Raw genomic sequence first — 22,060 nt, 5'->3', positions numbered from 1 at the left:
GGATGAAGAAAACCGAGAGAGAGAAAGAGATGGGAAAAAGAAAATGAAATTTTAGTTTTGGGTTTTCCTTTTTTCAGCCCAATTTTGAAAAACTAAATTTGACAAAATTGACAAAAATTTTCAACCAAATTGAAAAGCCCAATTTATAGAAAAAAAGCCATGCAACAATTACATGAACCAAATCTATAAAAAACCAACACCTTTAACCCACTATTTTAGTGGGCTTAATATTTTCACTATAAGCCAACACTTAGCCCACTATTTTGTTAGTGGAATTATCCAACAAAAGTTTGGATTTTCCCACTAAACTTTAGTCAAAGGGCAAAATAGTCATTTGGTCAAAGTCAAACTTTGACCAAAAGTCAACATTTTGACTTTTTATCATTTTTTCGTGTTGACTAATTTTGACCTCCCGAGCATGAATCCGCATTCATTTTCTCGAAATTTAAATCACATTTGAATATAAGGTCGGTCAAAGTTTGACTTTTCAAGGTCAAAAGTCAACTCTTTGACTTTTTACATCTTTACCATTTCCATTATTTCCGAGCTTTCGAATATGAACGTATTCATATTCTTGATATTTAAATCACATTTAAATATTAAAGTTGTATCTCTAAACTGAAAAATCCGACCATTATATCACAAATATTTGTCGGTTTCTTCTCTTCACCTAATTCAAACAATTCGAATTATTCTATCATACTGTTCTAAGTTTATTCCATATGAGCTAGTAGGGGAACCTAATGGACCTATAGATCATGGGCTCCAACGATCCAAGATTAGCTGGCTAAACTCTTTAGACGGAGCTAATCAACGTTCGTTAACTAACGAGTCATTCCACTATAGTCCCGTAGTTGCACTCCCCTCACTATAGATATATTTGTGTCCATTTGATATAACCATGATTAATAACCTAATCCTTCACAGGTTGTTCGTAATTTCGACTAGGTCATAAAAACCGTTTTACCCCCGAGACTACATCTTATTTCTTAAGTTCCATTGATCCTCTAATGAACAATTGGTTTAAAGTCCAACCTATAAACCGAACCCCTCTTGGGCCAAGGAGAGGATGGGGCCACTTGTTCAAGACTTGGATTTAGTACTAAAGGGAACAACCTATCTATTATCCCTATAACGGGTAGGAGTGAATTCCGTCTTGCACCTTATGTTCCCAGCTATCCACTCGATCTTACCCCTGAAATGGGAGGCTTATTAGACCAGCGATGATGAGCTGCCCACACCTATGCAGATCTAAGGATAATTCCGAGTGAACAGGAGTTCATAGTTAGCTCAGGATTAAGATTAAGTTACCTAGGTCATCAATTAACGAAATAGTCAGTTTTATACATAAAACGACATTTAGAACGTAAAATGTGACTATTTCATGGTTCAGTCTTATGTAAACTCATTGCATAGGATACTCCCACTCATATATCTCTATATGAACGATTCAGGATCACATCGTTTGTACTAACTACAAAGTGGGCCGCATCCATAGTGTCCTCAGAACAAGGCGCCAACCTTATTCATATACTATATACCATTTTGGCTATATATTTGAACTTGATCCACCTTTATGTCACTATATAAAGTTCAAACTACATTAAATAGCCCCAGGACCTTAGTTTATTGGATTCAAGATTACAATTTCAATAACAACTTTATCGAAAAACAAAATAGAATATGTTTATTAATTTACAAACTACGAATTTTAGGACATAAAATCTAACACCCTCCACGATGGAGGTAGTTTCGGCACAAACGACAACATGATGCAGTAGATGGAAGCAGTCGAATGGCTCGTGGTAGATAACAATCGAACGGAATGGCACAAACGATGACGTTGCTCTTCACCCAAAGGAAGAGAAGGGGCAGTTTTGTGCGAACTATAAAAAATTTTCTTTAATGTTATTTTAACTTATGAAAACTTAATTGAATATAATTTTTTAAAGGGAATTATTTTAAATGACAAAACTGTTGGGGTTGATGCCTTAAATCTCGTAGACTCCTGTAGATTGTAATTGTATTGTACAGACATTTTATTTATTTAATAAAATATGATATGTTTTATTTGACATTTAATAGCATTAAACCCACAAACCAATAAACTAACATCCAAGGTTATCATCTGTAGCTTAAACATGCATGTAGAGACATACAAGTTTGTCATGTTTAAGTGATAACTTAAATGACCTGTAGTAAATGGATGAGGCTTTGGTGACACTACGAGTATGACCCGCTTTGTAGATGTTACAATTGTTGTAATATGCTACAAGTGATCTGATTCTAATCATTCAAGTGGAGACATGTGAGTGATGGTATTTTATACAAAGGAGTTTGTATAAGATTGGATCATGGAATGACTAGTCTTATTATGTAACGCTGTTCATAATTGAAATTTACATTTCACCAGAATAACTATAGGTGACATGACCTGAATCCTGAGTGAGTTGTGAACTTCTGCCTATGAGGACGGTTGTTTGATTTGTATGGGTGAGTGGACAGATTGCCGACTCAACAAGCCTAACATTTTGGGGATTCTTTTGATTGGGGAGCTGGGAATATAGCTACACAAGACATCATTCACTCATTTCCCAACGTCGAGATAAGTAGATAAATTGCTCTCTTAAGGGCTGATTTTGGGGCTTGAACAATGTGGCGCCACACCCTCTCTTGGCCAGAGGGATTTGATCATAGTTGGACTATGACATATTGTTCATTAGAGGAATCAGTGATACTTAAGGAGTTAGATATAACTATAGGGGGAAAATAATAACTTTGGCCTAGCTATACTTACAAGCAATTTGTGAAGGATCATTGCACTGTTGATTGGTTATATCCAGTGGACATAGAAATATATCTGTAGTGCAAAGAATGCAGCTGTCGATCCTTAGTGGAATGTCCATTAGTTAATGGATGTTGAATAATATAATTAAAGGAGTTTAATTAATTATTTAAGTACCATTGGATCTTCAAGCTATAGGTCTATGAAGTCCCCTTCTGTAGCTCAATAGGGATTAAATGAGAATCAATTTTGGATTAATTTAAATTGTTCAAATTAATTATATATAATTACTATCGTATATTTGATGTATTATAATATAAAGTTTATTTGAAAGAAAATAAATATTTGAATATGATTCAAACATTAATCATGTGAATTGGATTCATATAATTAAGTTTAGTATAAATGAGATTTGTATTAAATACCGTACATTAATGAGAGAATGAAAAACTATAGATTATATTGTATTTGATATAATATTAAATTATATGTTATATATCATATTTAATATAACATATAGTTTAATATATTTATTATATGATAAAGTGATTATCATTAATATATATTATTTGTTTTATTAAATAATTTTTTTAATTAATTTAAATTTTGAAAAAATTATTTTTGGAGGGAGTTGTAACTCCCTCTTTTTTTTACTCTCTACTACGTGAAAGTGGGGAGTGGTGCAAAGGGTTGTAACGACCATCCTCTTCTTGAGTTTTACAGAGACTTATAGAAAAACTATTTGAGAAATTAGTTCTTTATTCTTCCCCTCTTCCTCTCTCAAACTCTATCTCTCTCCTCCAAAATACCAAGATCTCACAACTCCTTGGATTCTCATCCTAGAGAATACAGAGGAAGCTTTTGTGGTGGTGGCCAAATTAGGGTTTCAAGTTCGTGACCTTTCGGAGAGGAGGAATCATACGAGAAGAATTTATCTTCAAGGGTGAGTATTTCTATTTCATTTTCTCTCTTCTCAATTTCCATTAGCATGCTGTAAATTAAATTAAATACATAATGGTTCTGTATGATTCCACGTTCTGTAAAATTGCGATTTGGGACCGATCTCCGCTTTTACTCCAAATCTTAACCGGTTCCTTCAAAAACTACTGAAAATATTCATAAATAATAGTAAAGTCTCACAATCTATCGCAGTCTGTCGTGATACAATAAAATTTTACTACTTTTTCCTATATTTGAAAATAATCATTTTTTTTAATATATATATATCTAAAAGTGAAAATTTTCTTTTTCCATCTTGAATTCCAAATATCTAGATATATTTTTAGATCTTTTATAAAATAATTATCTTCTCCAATAAACTTAAGTTTGGCTTTAAAAATTCACAATAAAAAAAAAATATAGTAAACTTTCAAAATTATGAAACTTACATTCAAAATCTCTTATTCAAAAATTTGAAAACTGAATTATTTTAATTTAATCTATTGTAAATCTATTTTATTGATATCAAACATCTATCAAACCTAAAATAAGCCAAATTTTGATTTTATCCAACCTACCACTTATTCCAAAAACAAGTAACAAAGACAAAATCCATGATTAGATTTAAATGAATGGAAAATAACTATTTAAATTTACATTACAATTTTGTTGTATGTGTAAATATAGATTAGTTAAATCCCATAGCTAATTTGAATTAATTAGGGAAGAAAAATAAGAAAGAGATTAGTTTATTTTGAATCAAATTCTTAAAGTTGTTATCAAAATTTGATTTAAATATTAAAAATAAATTCAAATTCCAAAAGAGGGTGAAAATTACGGAATTAGCTCATTTTCAATTTTGAAATCGAATATATTAGATTACAATTTAATTAATTTGGTTATTAATCAAGCTATTCAATTACACTGTATTTATATCCTAGTTATTAATCAAGTTTTTCACTTACACTATATTTATATCTCAGTTCAAACTCTATATTTACACTGTATTTAATATTCAGGGCATACGAACCAACTAAGGGCAAATAAGATATTATCAAAATGTCACCCACGTGGTTGAACATTTGCCATTAATCATATTATTTTTGGCTTTTACTATATCTTAAATCACCAATGGACCTAAAAGGATAAACTGATGGATAAAGATAAATTTAATATAATACCTAACACTATATATCCAAAGAATCCTCATTTGTCACTGTTCTATCTAATTTTCAGTTTTGCCATTTAAAATAATCAAATCCAACAAATGAGCTGATCCGGCGACAACGGGCCATTTAAGGCTGACTTACCAGGCCACGAGGGTCACAAATGCAATTATAGCAAAGTTATGTCCTAAACAGAAAACTAAAAAAGAAAAAAGGATTTGAGACTAAAATGAAAAAAGGTGTAAACTCCGGGACGGAGAAGAGTGCCCGAGGAAAATGGCGGCAAGACAGAAAGCGGTGGCGACGCTGCCGAATCTAATTAGAAGCCTTAGAAACGATCGCCGGAGGCCCGGTCTCAGCCAGCCTCTGCCGTCGTTGAGACGCGCATTTTCACTTTACGATCAGATCAATCTCATCGACAATGTTCCCGAAGATCAGCTTCGCTTTCAACGGTACAGCCCTAACTTCTCATTTTCGTCTTTTGCATCGATTTCTTTCCTCAATTTGATATCGTCGATTCTTTTATGCGGGCATTTAAGGTATACTGAGACGGGGTTCACTGTGAACGGGGTGGATTATGAGGGGAGCTTGCTATGCGTTGGGAATTTGTTGATGTCTTGGAGTCCTAAGAAATTTTCGGAAATTACGCCTGAGAGGTTTGCTTTTTGTATCTTCCTTAATTTACAATACTTCATTTACTTCCTTAGTTATTTTTGGTAATTGAAATGTTTTTTTTTGCAGCTTGTCTATCTTCCAGATTGTGCGGCCCATTCCAGGTAAAGTCTGTTGTTTTGTTTAGTAAAAGGATTGAATTATTGGACATGTTGAAATAGTTTAGATATGAATGTCCGAAGTTACCTAGATTCACGTTTCTATTGAAATGTTTTCTCTTGAGCTATTTTTCTCGAGTTTCAATTTATTGGTTCTTATATATATGTGTGTGTATATATATTTTGTGATCAATAAGGGTCATGAGTTTGATAAGGGACTTGGGAGTGAGTTAATCCATGGTGACCACCTTCTAGGATTTAATATCTAGGAGTTTCCTTGACAGCCAAATGTTGTAGGATCAGATGGGTTGTTCGTAAGATTAGTTAATGCAAGTTAGCCTCAAATACTATATATATTTTTTTTTTATCTTTGGACGAGCAAGGTTCTTGGTTTGGTTTTTCTATGCCTGAAGCATGAGGGAGACTATCATTTATTTCCTTTTCTTTTAATATTTTCAACGTGTGGAGTAGGATTTGCGCCTCTGACTTATTGGTGGAGGGTATGTGTTGTGAGATATGTGCATGTTGGCTTATTTATTTCATTGAAGTATCCTACAACTATGTCTTGGTTTTTCTGTTTAAAGGTTTAAATTTTGGAGAATTTGAAGCATGTACCAAGGAATCTGATAGGCAAGTCTACCCTCCATATATTTTGATTGCTTGAGAAGAGGGAAGAGGAACAAATGAGATAGTTGCATCAGCTAGCTGATGTTGTTATATCAACTGGATCAGTTAGCCAATATTACTGTGATGCAAAATAGTTAGATGGAAGGGGTTTGTAATCTATTATAGAGATGGGAGAATGAATCCAAAATTTGTAAATTTGTTATTGAAAAAGGGAAGGAATAGCGTAATTAGAGTGGAGTGACATTATACTTCTTGAATATGTGGAAGATTTGCATTTCTCAACTATTGAATGGATTACCAAAGCCCTAAGTTCTTGCTTCTTTATTCTTTCTCTGATTCTGAGATATATCAAAATCAGTTATCTTGAGGATGACACATGTGTTGTACTTTTCTGGTAATGTGGTCGATGGCTTCCTTTCATAGGCATTCTTCTAGAATCTGACATGAGATATTACCTCACTTTGAAATTGTATGCAGAAGCTGGCCTGTAAACCAGATGTTCTGTTTATTTTTCATCACTGCCATCATCATCTTAGTGACGTGTACTGTTCATATGTTGCTCTGTGCAAGCTTTTTATTTATTTATTTATTTATTTTTTAATTTGATTTCTACTGTCAACGGATTACTTTTCTTCATTTGAAAGCTTGTTTATTTTCGTGAATGTCAGAAATTCTAATACTTGGCTGTGGAAGATATACTGAACCAGTAAATCCTGAATTGAGGCAGTTCATTCGTTCCACTGGCATGAAGTTGGAAGCTGTAGACACGGTACTTATGGTTTTAAACTACGACGTTTGTTTTATAATTGGATCTATCTTGATCTATATTATCCGATAACTAAGGCCTTGTTTGGTTAATGGTTTCGTTCTTGGATTTCTATTTTAAAAATTATGCCTATTTTCTCTCAATTTATTGCAATAATTTGCATCTTTTTTTGGGTACAATAGTTGAACTTTTAGCCAAATTCTAAAAAGATAAACAACTTTCTAAAAACTACTTTTTTTAGTTTTCAAAATTTGGCTTGGTTTTTTAAAACATTAATAAAAAGTAGATAACAAATAAAAAAATTTAGTGGTGGTGAGGAGTGTTTATGGACTTAATTTTTAAAAACAAAAAACAAAAGACAAATAGTTACCAAATGGGCCTAAGATAATTATTTTTCATACAACTGAAGACCAAGATACCGAACTATCTTACGGGTCTGTGACTAATTGGTGGGAAACAGTATATTCTTTGTATAGGATAAGAAAATAGGTGGGAAAACATCCACCAACCATAGTAGCCTAGTCAAAAGAGATTGTAGTAGGTTACTGTAATGTCTAGTTTGTGATAAGAAAAACTAATGTGTCACCGATGCCAGTAATATCCTCTTTTCCTTACAATCACTTGATCAGATGGGTTCTAAAGACTTTTTAGCTATCTAAGATATTAAAAAACCACATGGTTTGTAGCAAAGCAACTGCTGCTGGGTACTGTAATAGTGCTAGTTTCGGACTTATTGGAAATAGAGTGATTTATTTCGTAGGTGATATTAATAATGGAGTTAAGTTCAACTGTTCAAGAGCTATCTTTAGAACCCAGATTAGATTACTTTTGCTCCAAGAAAGAAACTAGTTTAATCTGTTGGCTGGTTGGAATCTCAAATGGATTCATTTTATCTAAATTTAACTAGTTTTTGACATGATGGCCAATTGGTTGGTTATCTGACTGTAGACCAAGTAGTTATCTGCGCTTGTCTTCTTGCAAGGGAATCCTCGTGTCGAAAATATGCACTCGGAAAATAGGCCTTCTCTTTTTGTACTACCTGTTTGGATAATGCCAAATACCCAAGTAGTACTTCTCGATTAACTTCAAACTTTTTTGTCGAGAGTATATGTTTAAATCAGTTGAGCAAAGTTGGCGTATTATCGCTCACTAAACTAACAAAGCCTTTGTTATTTGCAGAGAAATGCGGCATCAACATATAATATCCTAAATGAGGAAGGTAGAATTGTAGCTGCAGCACTTCTGCCTTACGGAGTTTCTTCATGACCCACCGTCCAGAGCCAGACTCGGCCATTCTTATGGATGCCTCTCCAATTGCAGGATTCTTCTATCTTTCAAATCTTACAAGTATTCCTAAGCGCTTTGATCATTACTCATTTGTAGACTGACTGCAAGTACTTAGTCACTTGGTCCTTTTTGCTGTGTAGATATACTGTTATGGTCAAAACCTGCCATCAAGAATTTTGGCAATAAGCTTTTGTTGCCAAAAGCTTTTGTTAAAATAGCAAAAGTGATTTTAACCCTACCAAAATCATTCCCAAACATAGTACAATGGAATTCATTTGAAAGAGCCATTTTCCAAGATAAAATGATCAGGAACCACTTTCTGTTAACCATCACGGTTAACTGTCATGAGTTTAATTAGTAACTTGAAGGGAATGAGTTCAATTCATGATAACCACACATAGGATTTAATATCCTACAATATTTTTTGACACCTAAATATGTTATAGGGTGAGATGAGTTGTCTATGAAATTCATTGAAGTGTGCACAAGCTTTGAAATTTGGCAATCATATCTGAAGAAGAAATTTTGCACACAACTTTCATCATCATACATCACACATCACAGAGAGAAAAGGGTGCTTTCTGTCGTGAAAGAAAGACTTCACCTATGACAGACAATTCGGGTGTAGATACTCCAAGTGCTGGCCCTAGCTTTTAAGATTTGAGATGTTTCGTATCTTTCAAAATCATGACTTCAAGCTCTTAGGTCAAAAATTTAATAATTTGATTTTTCTTTTTCTTTTTTGTCTCTCAAAATCTGATTTAGAGTGGAGAAGTTCATATGAGACTTGAGAGTCTAATGTATGGTACGAAGTGTAACACCTATGGCCTAGTGGTGATTGAGATAAGTGAAAATGTTAAAGTAGCTTTGATCTGATATGTTCAAACATAATGATAACTACCTATGTAGAATTTTTAAATTTCAAAGAGTTCTCTAAGAACAAGAGGCACCATTTAGCAGCTATTTTATTTTTGTTATATGTTTATAGAAATTATGCTGGTTACCTCATAACACTTTAGTAAGCTTCTTAAAAATACATTTAAATTCTAAGTGCGGTTTGAGTTTTCATAAAGATAGATAATCAAATAAAAAAAATTATAGGTGCAAATAGTATTTATAAGCTTAAAGTGATTATCAAACAAGACCTATATATAGAAAGAATAAGATTAAGTTGTTCACTTGAAATGTGGGAAGTTAATAGGGGTGAGGATGACGGACCGGAAAATCAAGCCAACAAATAGAATCAATTGATCAAATGTCAATCGGTTGGAGAAGTGTTAGGGGCAATCGAAAATCGATCAACTAATTGATTATATATATAAATATATAGTAACTAAAGGGAATCGAATTCCCACAGTGGAAGTGAACGATCGTTTGTGTCTAAAAATTTTCTTTGGAAACTCAATAAAAGAAAAACAGAGAACTAAGAGGATAAACAACATTCAATCTAAGACATGCTTTACTACGTATAATTACAGAGAAAAAAGGTACATAGTGTACATACCCTTGAAGATACACAATCTTCGTGTATTCCTCTCTGGTGGTCACAACTAGTGAGAATCTTCTTCATCATGAACAAATCCCCACGACACAGCTAAACAATGCTCCTTGGACACTACCACAAAAGTTACCTTGCTATTCTCAAGGTGAGAATAACAACAGAGTAGTAAGTGTGCCTATGATTTTGGTAAGAGAATTGAGAAAGTATTTGAGAGGAACTGTTACAGAGGAAGGAAGATGAGGTAGAGAGATCTATTTCATAGATCAATTTCACATATGGATATCAACCACCTCAAATTCTCTACCAAGAACCTTTCTATACGAGGGATGAGGGAGTTATCCTCTCAACATGTAAAATAACTACCTTTGGGAGTTATTTTACTTTTTATTTACATTAATATAATTAAAAACCAACTATACATTATATCATATATAATATACAACCTATAGTTTATATAAACTATAGTTTATATTCTCTCATATAATCAATAGTTTTAATATGAATCATATGTATATTAATTTTAATCTATAGTTTTTATATAAATCTCATTCATATAATTAATATTTGAATCATATTCAAATAATAATCTCTCTCATCAAATTATATAGTTCTAATATGAATTATATCCATATTAATTCTAACATATAGTTTTTATATGAGTAAATATTTGAATCATATTCAAATATTCATCTCTCATTAAACTTTATAATATAATGTATCCACATATATTATATTAATTGTATCTCATACAATTAATTTCCTTTAATTAATTTGAACAATTCAAATTAATCCAAAATTAATTGATTCTCATTAAACCCTTATTGAGCTGGAAAGAGGATATTATGGACCTACAGGTTAAACGCTCAAATGATATGAGATTAATTAACCAAACTCTTTAATTAAATTAATCAATCAACATTTATTAACTGTCGATCACTCCATTAAAGATCGAAAGTTTCACTCTATGGTAAAATATCGACCCTGACCAACCAATGATCACCTCTAGAAGTTAAGACATGTATTTTTAACCAAAAGGATAGTTATTTGAATTCCCCCACTTGAAATGTTAAACTAAAAAAATATAATAATCATAATAATAATAAGGCAAAATGTGGTACGATTAAATTGATTGGTAAAATCATAGCTTAAGATTTTGATAGGCTCGAAATTTCAATAGAGGGAAATTTCTATTTTCCCCATATTTTTTGAAATTTCCATTGCTATTTTTTTTAGCAATTAACTATGCTAGCTCAATGGAAGTTTTTTCTCTTTTACTATAAAAATTGGGGGATTTTCAAAAATAGAAAAAATGGGAAACTATTTCCAGAAATAGAAAAATTTAATCTTCTTTGATAGAGACGGATAAAAGTATATCGGTGTCTATTAGGTGATATAAACTGATAGAAGTCTATCATTGATACTATGTGATAGATGTTGATAGAAGTTTTTCAGTGTTTATCAATGTGTTTTTTGCTATTTATATAAATAGTTTGATATTTTTTCTATATGTAAAAATTTCTTTAAAAAAATTTTACTTTCAAGAAACCTCATATTTTCATTCAAATTTTTTCTATTGAATTTTCACATAATTTCATCTCAAACTTGAATTGATGTGAGTTCTTTAATATTCCCCTCATTTTCTATCAAACTCTATTTACTTCTGGAGTTTTCTATTTTTTTTTTTCCTATTATGTTGTGCTATGTTTAATGCTATGCTTTTTACATCCCTCTTATGTTTAATGTTATAATTTTTCAATTTTTATCATGTTATGTCTTGTCAATGTAATGCTATGATATTTTTTACTTTATAGAGATGACGATTAAAATGGTCAATCATATTTTAATTCGGTCACAATCAAATTTCATTAATTTATTATAACAATTTCCATTAATTTTCATAAAGTTTCCCAAAATTTTCATTGATATCAATATTTTTATAAAATCGGACCTCATCGACGTTGATATTTCAGACCTTGGGTAAAATTAGTGAATACCATCTAATTGTTGTTGCGACAATCATAATGAATTGAATTACAAAGTGACAAATTTACCACTTAATTATCTTATGACATGAATTGTTATCTTGAAGTATGTTTTCACAACTAAGAAGCATGTGATTTGAATCTTCTACTCCTATTATACTAAAAGAAATTACAAGAAAAATATTTCAGAATTGGCATTTTCCATATAACGGTAAAAAATGGATTTGAGTCACAACACATCTTGCCAATTACAATATTATTAACTCGAAAATCATTCTAAAATAGGGGCGAAAATGTATCATATCCCCCAATTATATTACAACATTTTTTATTCTAAAAAGAAATCATCAGTTTGAATTAGTATTTTATTGTTACACCATTGTAAACTTCTCTTAAATTTCTGGCTCTGAACTCAACTCTCCTCATCATTTAGAAGAGAATCTGCGCTTCTGGGATGTTGCTTTACTTGATCCTCATACTTCTTAAGATCCTGAGTTTCATTGTTCTCCATCTTCATGAATTGGAACCCCATTATATATCGATACTCTCCTGTCCCGAGGCAACGGGAGCAGTAGCCGAGACCGCTCCCACCACAAGTCCTGCACCTGCAATAGTAATTGAGGGCTAGTTTTGGTGATGTGAAAAGAGAGAACATTTACGAAGTTATCAGTGCAGAAAGGAAATATCACAAACAGTCATACCATCTTGGCCATTTCCCTTTTGGAAGCATTTCTAGGTGAACAAAATTTGTCCTCCCTATTTTCAGAGCATAAGGACATGTTACTTAAAAGGGAATGAACAAATAAATTCAATTCAAAATTTCTGGTGGAATAACTGCCAGTTACTTAAACGAGATTATAAGCTCTGAACCCAAAATTTCTGATGTAAAAGGTCCTAATTAGCTATGTAATGGAGGGATTTGTGAGAGAGAGAGGAAAAAGAGAGACCTCTTCCACAACAATGGTGACAGTCAACTCTTCCACTTCCATTGCATATCACACAAGGTGGATCTGGCTTCTTTCTTTTTTCTCTCCTAACATTTGACTGGAGAAAGAGAAAACATTACCATGAGAATGACTATGAAAACATATATAAGGCCATATTTGGAAGTGACTTTTGAACCAGTGATTTTAGCAAAAAATGATACATCATTAGAAGGTGTTTAATGATAAATCATTAATATTTGGTTTTACATTATAAAATGTAGATTTTAAATAACCAAAGGTGATGTTGAATGATTAATATATAATGGTTGGTTCTAAAAGTAATTGCGGAATCATAGAATTAGTAAAGTTCCCCATTTTAAAAAATGGTTACTTTCTTAAATAATTCTTGGTTAATCACTTGAGCCAAAATCACCTCCCAAGTGACTAACGTAAAAGTGATTTAGGATATTTCGAAAATGACGTCCACAACATTGCCAAACATAACCCTATTAAAATGGAAGTGATTTTAGCAATGGCAAAAATCACTCCCAAGCATGCCTTAATCCTTTGTTAAGGTATAACTGTCACTTGGTTTGATTAGGTAAATCACGTTCGCATTAGCAAAGCAAACTTGAGAACTAAATAAAAGTACAATAGAAGTATCAAAACCGATACATCTAATAATCACGAGTACAGGAAACAAAAGAAAATTACGCTAAATCATCTATAGCCACAAAATATCCCCACTTAATTCTTCTTAATACCCGGACAAAAACATTTCCTACCATATGAAAGCCAAGCACACAAAACAGAACCCATGTAGTAAAAGCATTAATATCAATAGGAAAATTACTTGAAAATGTATTGATATAACCCATTGAGATATAAAAGATAATGGAAATTACAATATAACTCCCTTATTTCTAGGTACTTGGACCCTCCCTCTTGAGATATCTTTCAAATTCTAATTCACTCACCAAATGCCTACCTTCTTAATCCCCACCCCCTTTATTTATAACCCAATATCCTAACCAATTATTAAGGCCCTAGTGATAATGATTTCCTTTTTTGTTTCCTATTTTGCTTGTTTCGTCCCAATTTTTCAATTATAGTTTTCACATTTCTTAGAGGAACACTTGAACTCAAGTCAAATTCCAAAAATAAAAACAAGTTTTTGAAAATATTTTTTTAAAAAATTTTCAATACTTGGCTTGATTTTTCAAAACATCAGTAGAAAGTGGAGAGCAAAACATAGAAATATGGGTGGAAGTAGTGTTCATAAACTTAATTTTCAAAAAATAAAAAACCAACTAGTTATCAAGCATGGCCTAATTTCAAACTTACAATAACATTTCTATCAAGCATATCATTGAAATCAGCACCATAAAATGAGCAAAAGGGAAGCAGAAATAAGTTTCACTGAAGAATAAATTAGATACTATGTGGTTTCAAGAGTCTTCAGAACAAACAATTCGTAGGTGAATAATGGAAATACAATTGAAGTTACAATCAATAACGATCATAGTGATATCAATACATAAATTCCCTTATAGACCTCTAATCTCAAACAGTACTTGGTAAATTAACCAAGGATTGCTCTTTCACACTCAGTCAAATAGCAGCTATAGTCATATTCCTCATCATTAGACTAAACAGAAGCACAATTTGAAGTGCTTTCTGCAGAAAGAACACCCAAACTTCAATTAAGAGCTAAAATGATTGCCCCATGAAGGGTAAGGATCTGAGCAAGAGTATTAACATTGGGGACATGAATTACAGTTAAGAAATGTCCTTCATACATTAAGATAAAGCTAAACATGAAGAGAATACAAGAACAGAGAACAAAAAAGGGCTTGAGATAAACGAAAGACACAACAACAGGGATTAGTTAAAAAAGTGAACAATCCAGCCAAATGGGGCAAATTATTTTCACATTCCAAAGCTTTTTCTCACTGAGCAAAACGATAGGAATTGAAGTTTAGGTAAGCGAATTACCTCAGTTCTGACGATCCAAGAAGGCTTTGGAATTGATAGACGAGGAAGAGGGGTTGAGTTCCGAGGAGGAGTTACGCCATTTGAGTCTGTGGCTTTCAATTGAACGGCTGGAAGAACAATCGGCGTTGTTCCCGCCGCCATCCAGAACCGGCCGACGACCTCCGTCGCTCAGTTTTGCCGTTCCGGCAAAAACGCGAACAAGAGAGGAGGCTCCGTTTTGTTTTTTGGCGGTGACTGGCTTCCGAACATGAAAAATGCTAAATTAAAATAAGAAATGTTAAAATTTTTATTTAATAACACATTACTCCCTAACCTATAGTTTGCCCATGTGAGTTTATTAGCTCTAATTATTTACTTAGTTATTGAAATTTACAATTTATAATGATTTAATCTGAAATTAAATAAGAACCAGACCAATTCTGACATAATTTAGATTAAATTATAAGTTTAATCCTAACTTTCTAAATTTTGCATTTAATCTATAAAGATATTTGTTGAATGAGAAATTTCGGCGAATCACGAGTTGTCACATCATCAATGAAAGCCCGAGCCTATTGGAAAAATTATAAGTTGGATTGGGTCGAATAATTAAAGTCGTTCGGCCCCAACCCAATTCAAACCCATGGTAAAATATTGGGTTAAATTAAAGATTAAGTTCAAGCCTAGTATTTCGGCCCAACAACAAATGAGCCCAAACCCAACTTTAGTTAAAACCCAATTTGGACCCAATAAAGTAATTAGGTCCAAGCCTATGTAAGGCCCATGAGAAACCTCTCTAAATAGAGGTCTTATCTCTTCATTTGGAGGAGGAGGTTGGAGGAATTGAAAGCAAAAGCTCTCTTAAGATCTAAAGTCTGAAGCTCCAAGGATTTGAAGAACATAATTCCTCCAAAGCTTTGAAGATCAGAAGACACTAAAAAATCAAAAGACATATCAAAGCTTTGAAGATCAGAAGACACTAAAGCTCTAAAGATTAGAAGGTATATCGAAGCTTTGAAGATCAGAAGACATATTAAAGCTTTGAAGATTTAAGCTCCCAAGATCCAAGACTCACTCTCAAGTGCTGAAGACAGAAGCTTCTCAAGATTCGAAAACTGAAGTTCACAAATTCTGAAGAACTGAAGATCTGAATTATTTAAATCTTTGAAGATGAGAAGATTTTAACAAATTGACCGTATCTTCACAAACTATAAGCTGAAGATTCAATCTCCTCAAACCCAAGGGCCAAGCCCAAGCACACCTGTGAACTTTGTAAATAGAGAAACTCTCCTCATTTGGAGGGGTCAGCAATTCTACACTCTAGAGAGCTTAGAGGGAATTCTCTACAATCAAAAGACTCCTTGACTCCTGAATCTGACCATGCTTGAAGACTGAAGTCTTTTGAAGATACAAACATTCTGAAGACTGAAGTCCTTTGAAGATACAAGCATTATGAAGATTGAAGTCCTTTGAAGATACAAACATTTTGACCATGCTTGAAGACTGAAGTCTTTTGAAGATACAAGCATTCTTCTAAGACTCGAAGCTCAAGAACATCCACACGCCCCACTTCTATACATCAAGCGTACGTATTCAATCGAGAGAGAATCAGAGGATCGAGTACTAGAGATCGAACTACATCACATCAAATAAACATCAACATCAACATCAACACCAACACCAACTCAAATTCAACTCCACGAAACAGGTTTCTTCGAAAGACTCGTGCAAGCACTAATCATCCAAGAAGATCAACAAGCCCAAAGGCCGATCGTTCAAGAAGATCATCAAACCCAAAAGTCGATCATCCAAGAAGATCATCAAGCCCAAAGGCCGATCATCCAAGAAGATCAACAAGCCCAAAGGCCGATCATCCAAGAAGATCATCAAGCCCAAAGGCCGATCATCCAAGAAGTTCAACAAGCCCAAAGGCCAATCATCCAAGAAGATCATCAGGCCCAAAGGCTGATCATCCAAGAAAATCATCAAGCCCAAAGGATGATCGTCCAAGAAGATCAACAAGCCCAAAGGTTGATCGTCCAAAAAGATTAACAAGCCCAAAGGTTGATCGTCCAAGAAGATCAACAAGCCCAAAGGCCGATCATTCAAGAAGATCAACCAACTTAAAGACTATAGTTTATTTTGAAAGTATTAAAATATTATGTATTAAAGATTATATTCACTTTCCATAAAATTAATACTGAAGGATCTCTTACCCAAGAGTTCCATGCGCGTTCGGATCCGCTCCGATCTCACCATGACCGAAATACAATAATATACATTCAAACGTACAGTTATGCAAACAAATAGTAATTATCGGCATGCTATGAACAATATATAATAAGGGAGAGAGTGCCATACCAGTTGAAGATAATCTTCAATCTTCGGAACTCAACGCAGTGGAACCCTTCACCTGATCAACCAATGCAATAGCGTTGACTACAGTAGCACGAACAACTACATGAACACGAACGCCGCGGAGACGACACCACCAGAAAAGAGCCCCGGGTATTCTCGGAGTGAGAACCCAAAGCGTGGTCTTTGGTGATTTTGGTAGAGGAAGAAGGAAGCATGGATCGTGTAGGCGATAAGCAAGTGGAAGGGTAAAAGGCGCTATCGCATAGCACGATACTTATTGTTTAGGAGACATGATACGATCGTGTAGGTTTTACTGAACGATCATTTAAGAAATGGTATATGATCGTTTAGCAAACTTGACACATACTACGATCGTTTAGAGAAGCTATGTGATCGTGTAGGAACTAGTGTGCGATCGTTTAGGCACGAGGTGGACGATCGTTTAGGCAAAGAGTGACTATCGTATAGGCTCTCGAAATGCTTAAGTGATCCTTATTTTTCACCTGCGCGACCTCTTGATTTCTTTTGGACGGGCGACGATGAACGATTCAAAAAATGAAAAATTTTCATTTTTATTTCATCGGTTACAATAACTGACTCATTCCCACTAACCCATGTCCGAATGTGAAAAATTGGCTTAATTATCATATAATTAACCAATTAATTAATTAATAAATATAATCATATTATATTTTTAACCTATAGTTTGATATCACATATCTACTATAGTATTTTCTCCTCTACTTGATATAAATCATATTTATATCCAATTTCCTCCAAAATAATGTACTCATACATTTAGCCAATTATATCATATATAATTAACTAGTCCAATTATATCATATATAATCGTACTTCCTCTTGTCAATTTAAACAATTCAAATTAACCCAAACACTGGTTCTCGACTTTATCAAGCTACCCAAGGAACTTAATGGACCTATGGCTCGAAGCTCCAACGATCCGTTAATAGCTGACTAAACTCTTTAGCCACGAGATCCACCATCCATTAACTGTCAGACATTTCATTAAAGACCAACATGTGAACTCTTTTTACTATAGATATATTTCTGTGTCCATCGGATATACGATGACCCTTCACAGATGCTCGTAAGTACAGCTGGGCCAAATTACCGTTTTGCCCATGTAGTTACATCTTACTCTTTAAATACCACTGATTCCTCTAATGAACAATACAATATAGTCCAACTATGTATGAACACCTCTTAGGCCAAGAGAAGGTGTGGGGCACGGGTCACGCGAAGCGGATCGGGTGGGCAGCGAACCGGGTCGGATCTGGACGGGAAACGCAGGCGCGAACAGGCGGCAAAGAACCAGGTCGGATCTGAGCATGTCTTAGGTCTGATGGAGCGCATGGAGCACGTGAGTCGGGTCCGGGCTTCAGGTCGGGTTTGGGAGTACCCTTTCTTGTGTCTGGGAGCAAAAACCGGGTCTGTGAGCATTTTTTTCTCCATTTTGAAGTCGTCCACTTTCCCGGAACCGAGCAATTACAACCTAATTTCAACTCTAATGACTCTAGCAAATTTACAGACCCTTTTTCACACGTTAATGCTCATAAACATATGAGCAATTACAAATTAATACTACAAAAAAAACTTAATTTAATTGCCAAAACCTAAAAACCATTTTAGTTTCCAATCTCAATTTTATCTAATAAATTGATACCCACCACATGCAATTGAGTAAAATTATAACACGCTCTAATACCACATGATGGAACAGTCGGCATGCACAGCGGAAATGAGAATTAATTTTACTCTAATTGCCAAAAATAAACATGCAACCCTAAAAGAATTAATTAGGGTTATTTTGAAATAATATCTTTGAAGCCCTCAAAACTCGTCTATCTCCACCCAAACACGAACGGACTACCACTAGAGCTGACCTACTATCCTTTGGACTCAGAATCGGGTTGTGGGACCCGATGGATGAAGAATCCGAGAGAGAGAAAAAAAGATGGAAAAAGTAGAGTGAAAATTGGGTTGGGTTTGGATTTTTTCAGCCCAATTTTTAAAACTTTTTACAAATTTCCAAAAGCCTTTAATCCAAAACACAAGCCCATATTTATAGAAAAAGGCCATACAAAATTGCATGAAAAAACTTCACAAAATCCCAACACCTAGAATCCATTATCTAAGTGGGCTTGATGTCTCCACTATAAGCCAACACCTAGTCCACTATTTTGTTAGTGGAATTATCCAACAAAAGTTTGGATTTTCCCACTAACTTTAGTCAAAGGGCAAAATAGTCATTTGGTCAAAGTCAAACTTTGACAAAAAGTCAACATTTTGACTTTTTATGATTTTTTCCGTGTTGACTAATTTTGGCCTCCCGAGCATGAATCCACATTCATTTTCTTGAAATTCAAATCACAATTGAATATAAGGTCGGTCAAAGTTTGACTTTTCAAAGTCAAAAGTCAACTTTTTGACTTTTTACATTTTTGACCATTTCCATTATTTCCGAGCTTGCGAATATGAACGTATTCCTATTCTTGATATTTAAATCGCATTTAAATATTAAAACTGTATCTCTAAACTAAAAAATCGATCACTATATCACATATACTTGTCGGTTTCTCTCTCTTCACCTAATTCAAACAATTTGAATTATTCTATCATACTGTTCTAAGTTTATTCCATATGAGCTAGTAGGGGAACCTAATGAACCTATAGATCATGGGCTCCAACGATTCGAGATTAGCTGGCTAAACTCTTTAGATGGAGCTAATCAACATTCGTTAACGAATGGGTCATTCCATTATAGTCCCATAGTTGCACTCCCCTCACTATAAATTTATTTGTGTCCATTTGATATAACAATGATTAGTAAGTTAATCCTTCACAGGTTGTTCGTAATCTCGACTAGGTCATAAAAACCGTTTTACCCCTAAGACTACATCTTATTCCTTAAGTTCCATTAATCCTCTAATGAACAATTGGTTTGAGGTCCAACCTATAAACCGAACCCCTCTCGGGCCAATGAGAGGGTGGGGCCCTTATTCAAGACCTGGATTCAGTACTAAAGGGAACAATCTATCTACTATCTCTATAACGGGTAGGAGTGAATTCCGTCTTGCACCTTATGTTTCCAGCTATCCACCTAATCTTATCCCTGAAATGGGAGCCTTATTGGGCCAGCGATAATGAGCTATCCTCACCTATGCAGATCTAAGGATAATTCTGAGTGAACAGGAGTTCATAGTTAGCTCAGGATTAAGATTAAGTTACCTAGGTCATCAATTAATAAAATAGTCAGTTTTATACATTAAACGACATTTAGAACGTAAACGTGACTATTTCATGATTTAGTCTTATGTAAACTCTTTACATAGGATGCTCCCATTTTCATGTCTCCACATGAACGGTTTAGGATTACATTGTTTGTACTAACTACAAAATGGGCCGCATCCATAGTGTCCTCAGAATAATGCGCCCAATCTTATTCATATACTATAGACCATTTTGGCTATATATATTTGAACTTGATCCACATTTATGTCATTACATAAAGTTCAAACTTAAACTTAATAGCCTCGAATCCTTAGTTTATTGGATTCATGAATATAGAATTTAAATTTACTAAAGATTTTCAATAACAGTTTTATTGAACAAGAATATGATATTACAAACTACGAGTTTTAGGACATAAAATCCAACAAACTCCCAATTGGACTAAAACTCCTAGTAGGATCAAACGATGCTGAATCTAACTGTGAGAAATTAATATTACATATGAGTACAATAAACCGCCCAACATAATCTCCCACTTGTCCTAGTTTAGAAACACCGTAGACCTAAACTCTGTAGGTGACCCTAAAAAACTTTAGCCGTGAGGGGTTTTGTAAAAGGATCAACAATGTTTTGCTCAGAAGGTATCTGGGTCACTACAATGTCACCACGGTGTACCATTTCCCGGATAAGGTGGTACTTGCGTTCGATGTGCTTTCCCCTTTTATGGCTTTGGGGTTCTTTTAAATTTGCAACTACACCACTATTGTCACAATACAAGGTGATGGGTAGATGCATATTTGGAACAACTTCCAAATCTGTCAAGAATTTCCTCAGCCATACTGCTTCTTTTGCTGCTTCGCATGCAGCTACGTATTCAGCTTCCATTGTGGAGTCAGCTATACAAGTTTGTTTTACGCTTCTTCACACTACTGCTCCTCCGTTAAGAGTGAATACTGATCCAGATGTAGACTTTCTAGCATCTTTATCAGTTTAGAAATCAGAGTCAGTGTATCCAGTAAGGATCAGATCCTTAGCACTATACATGAGCATGTAGTCCCTAGTTCTCCTGAGATACTTTAAGATGTTTTTAATGACAGTCCAATGATCACGTCCAGGATTAGACTGGTATCTACTGACAATCCCTACTGAGTGGCCTATGTCAGGTCTAGTACATAACTTACCACGTATCTTTCAAAAATAGGAACTTAACCCAATGATTCAAGGCAAGGATAAAGGATCAACCAATTGGAAAGCAATAGTCATGAGTATTAGTTAGAAATTTTTATATTTTTCGTCTAATTTTTCTTTCTTGCTCTAGAGCGGGAAGCAACCGATCCAACAATAAAAATCAAATATTTTTTGATTTAATATTTAATATATTAATATTAAAATCAAATTTGTCATTCCAAAGACTTCATACGCTTTATTTATTTCAAAAAGTTCGGGCAAATACAGCCCTTTTGATCATTTCTTCGCATAAATACAAAACTAAAAAACAGGGAAAGCAGGTTTTACATGAAGAAGATTTGGCTAGAATAGAACATACAAATGTATTTGAATATCTTGAGTTTTCGAAGTGTCGGAGTAAAGGATCGTCAACAAGGGCGTTCTCAAATATAATAATAGATAAAAAAAGAAAAGGCAAAACAAAATACTGCGGAGGCATATGGAATATTTCTCATATCCTCAACTTCTTGAGGTGTTTTAGGACATTGTCCTTTTGACAG

The 22,060-nt window shown here is 33.9% G+C and overlaps 2 protein-coding genes across 2 annotated transcripts; one reads left to right on the top strand and one right to left on the bottom strand.

Moving 5' to 3' along the window:
• Window positions 1-5,116: 5,116 nt before the first annotated feature.
• LOC120092729 (NADH dehydrogenase [ubiquinone] 1 alpha subcomplex assembly factor 3-like) lies at window positions 5,117-8,595 on the top strand. The gene is made up of 5 exons (XM_039050891.1): window positions 5,117-5,342; window positions 5,430-5,546; window positions 5,632-5,666; window positions 6,956-7,056; window positions 8,233-8,595. The coding sequence occupies exons 1-5, from the start codon at window positions 5,167-5,169 to the stop codon at window positions 8,317-8,319; spliced, it is 516 nt and encodes a 171-aa protein (XP_038906819.1). The 5' UTR covers window positions 5,117-5,166; the 3' UTR covers window positions 8,320-8,595.
• Window positions 8,596-12,004: 3,409 nt separating this feature from the next.
• On the bottom strand, window positions 12,005-15,014 carry LOC120092800. Its single transcript, XM_039051002.1, has 4 exons — window positions 14,745-15,014; window positions 12,771-12,867; window positions 12,525-12,579; window positions 12,005-12,428 (listed from the first exon to the last, which is right to left on the bottom strand). Exons 1-4 carry the CDS (start codon window positions 14,883-14,885, stop codon window positions 12,236-12,238), a joined length of 486 nt encoding a protein of 161 aa, XP_038906930.1. The 5' UTR covers window positions 14,886-15,014; the 3' UTR covers window positions 12,005-12,235.
• Window positions 15,015-22,060: the final 7,046 nt, after the last annotated feature.

Source organism: Benincasa hispida, chromosome 12 (assembly GCF_009727055.1).
Source record: "Benincasa hispida cultivar B227 chromosome 12, ASM972705v1, whole genome shotgun sequence".
In the NCBI taxonomy this organism is placed as follows: Eukaryota; Viridiplantae; Streptophyta; class Magnoliopsida; order Cucurbitales; family Cucurbitaceae; genus Benincasa; species Benincasa hispida.
This window is presented reverse-complemented; position numbering and strand designations above follow the sequence as displayed.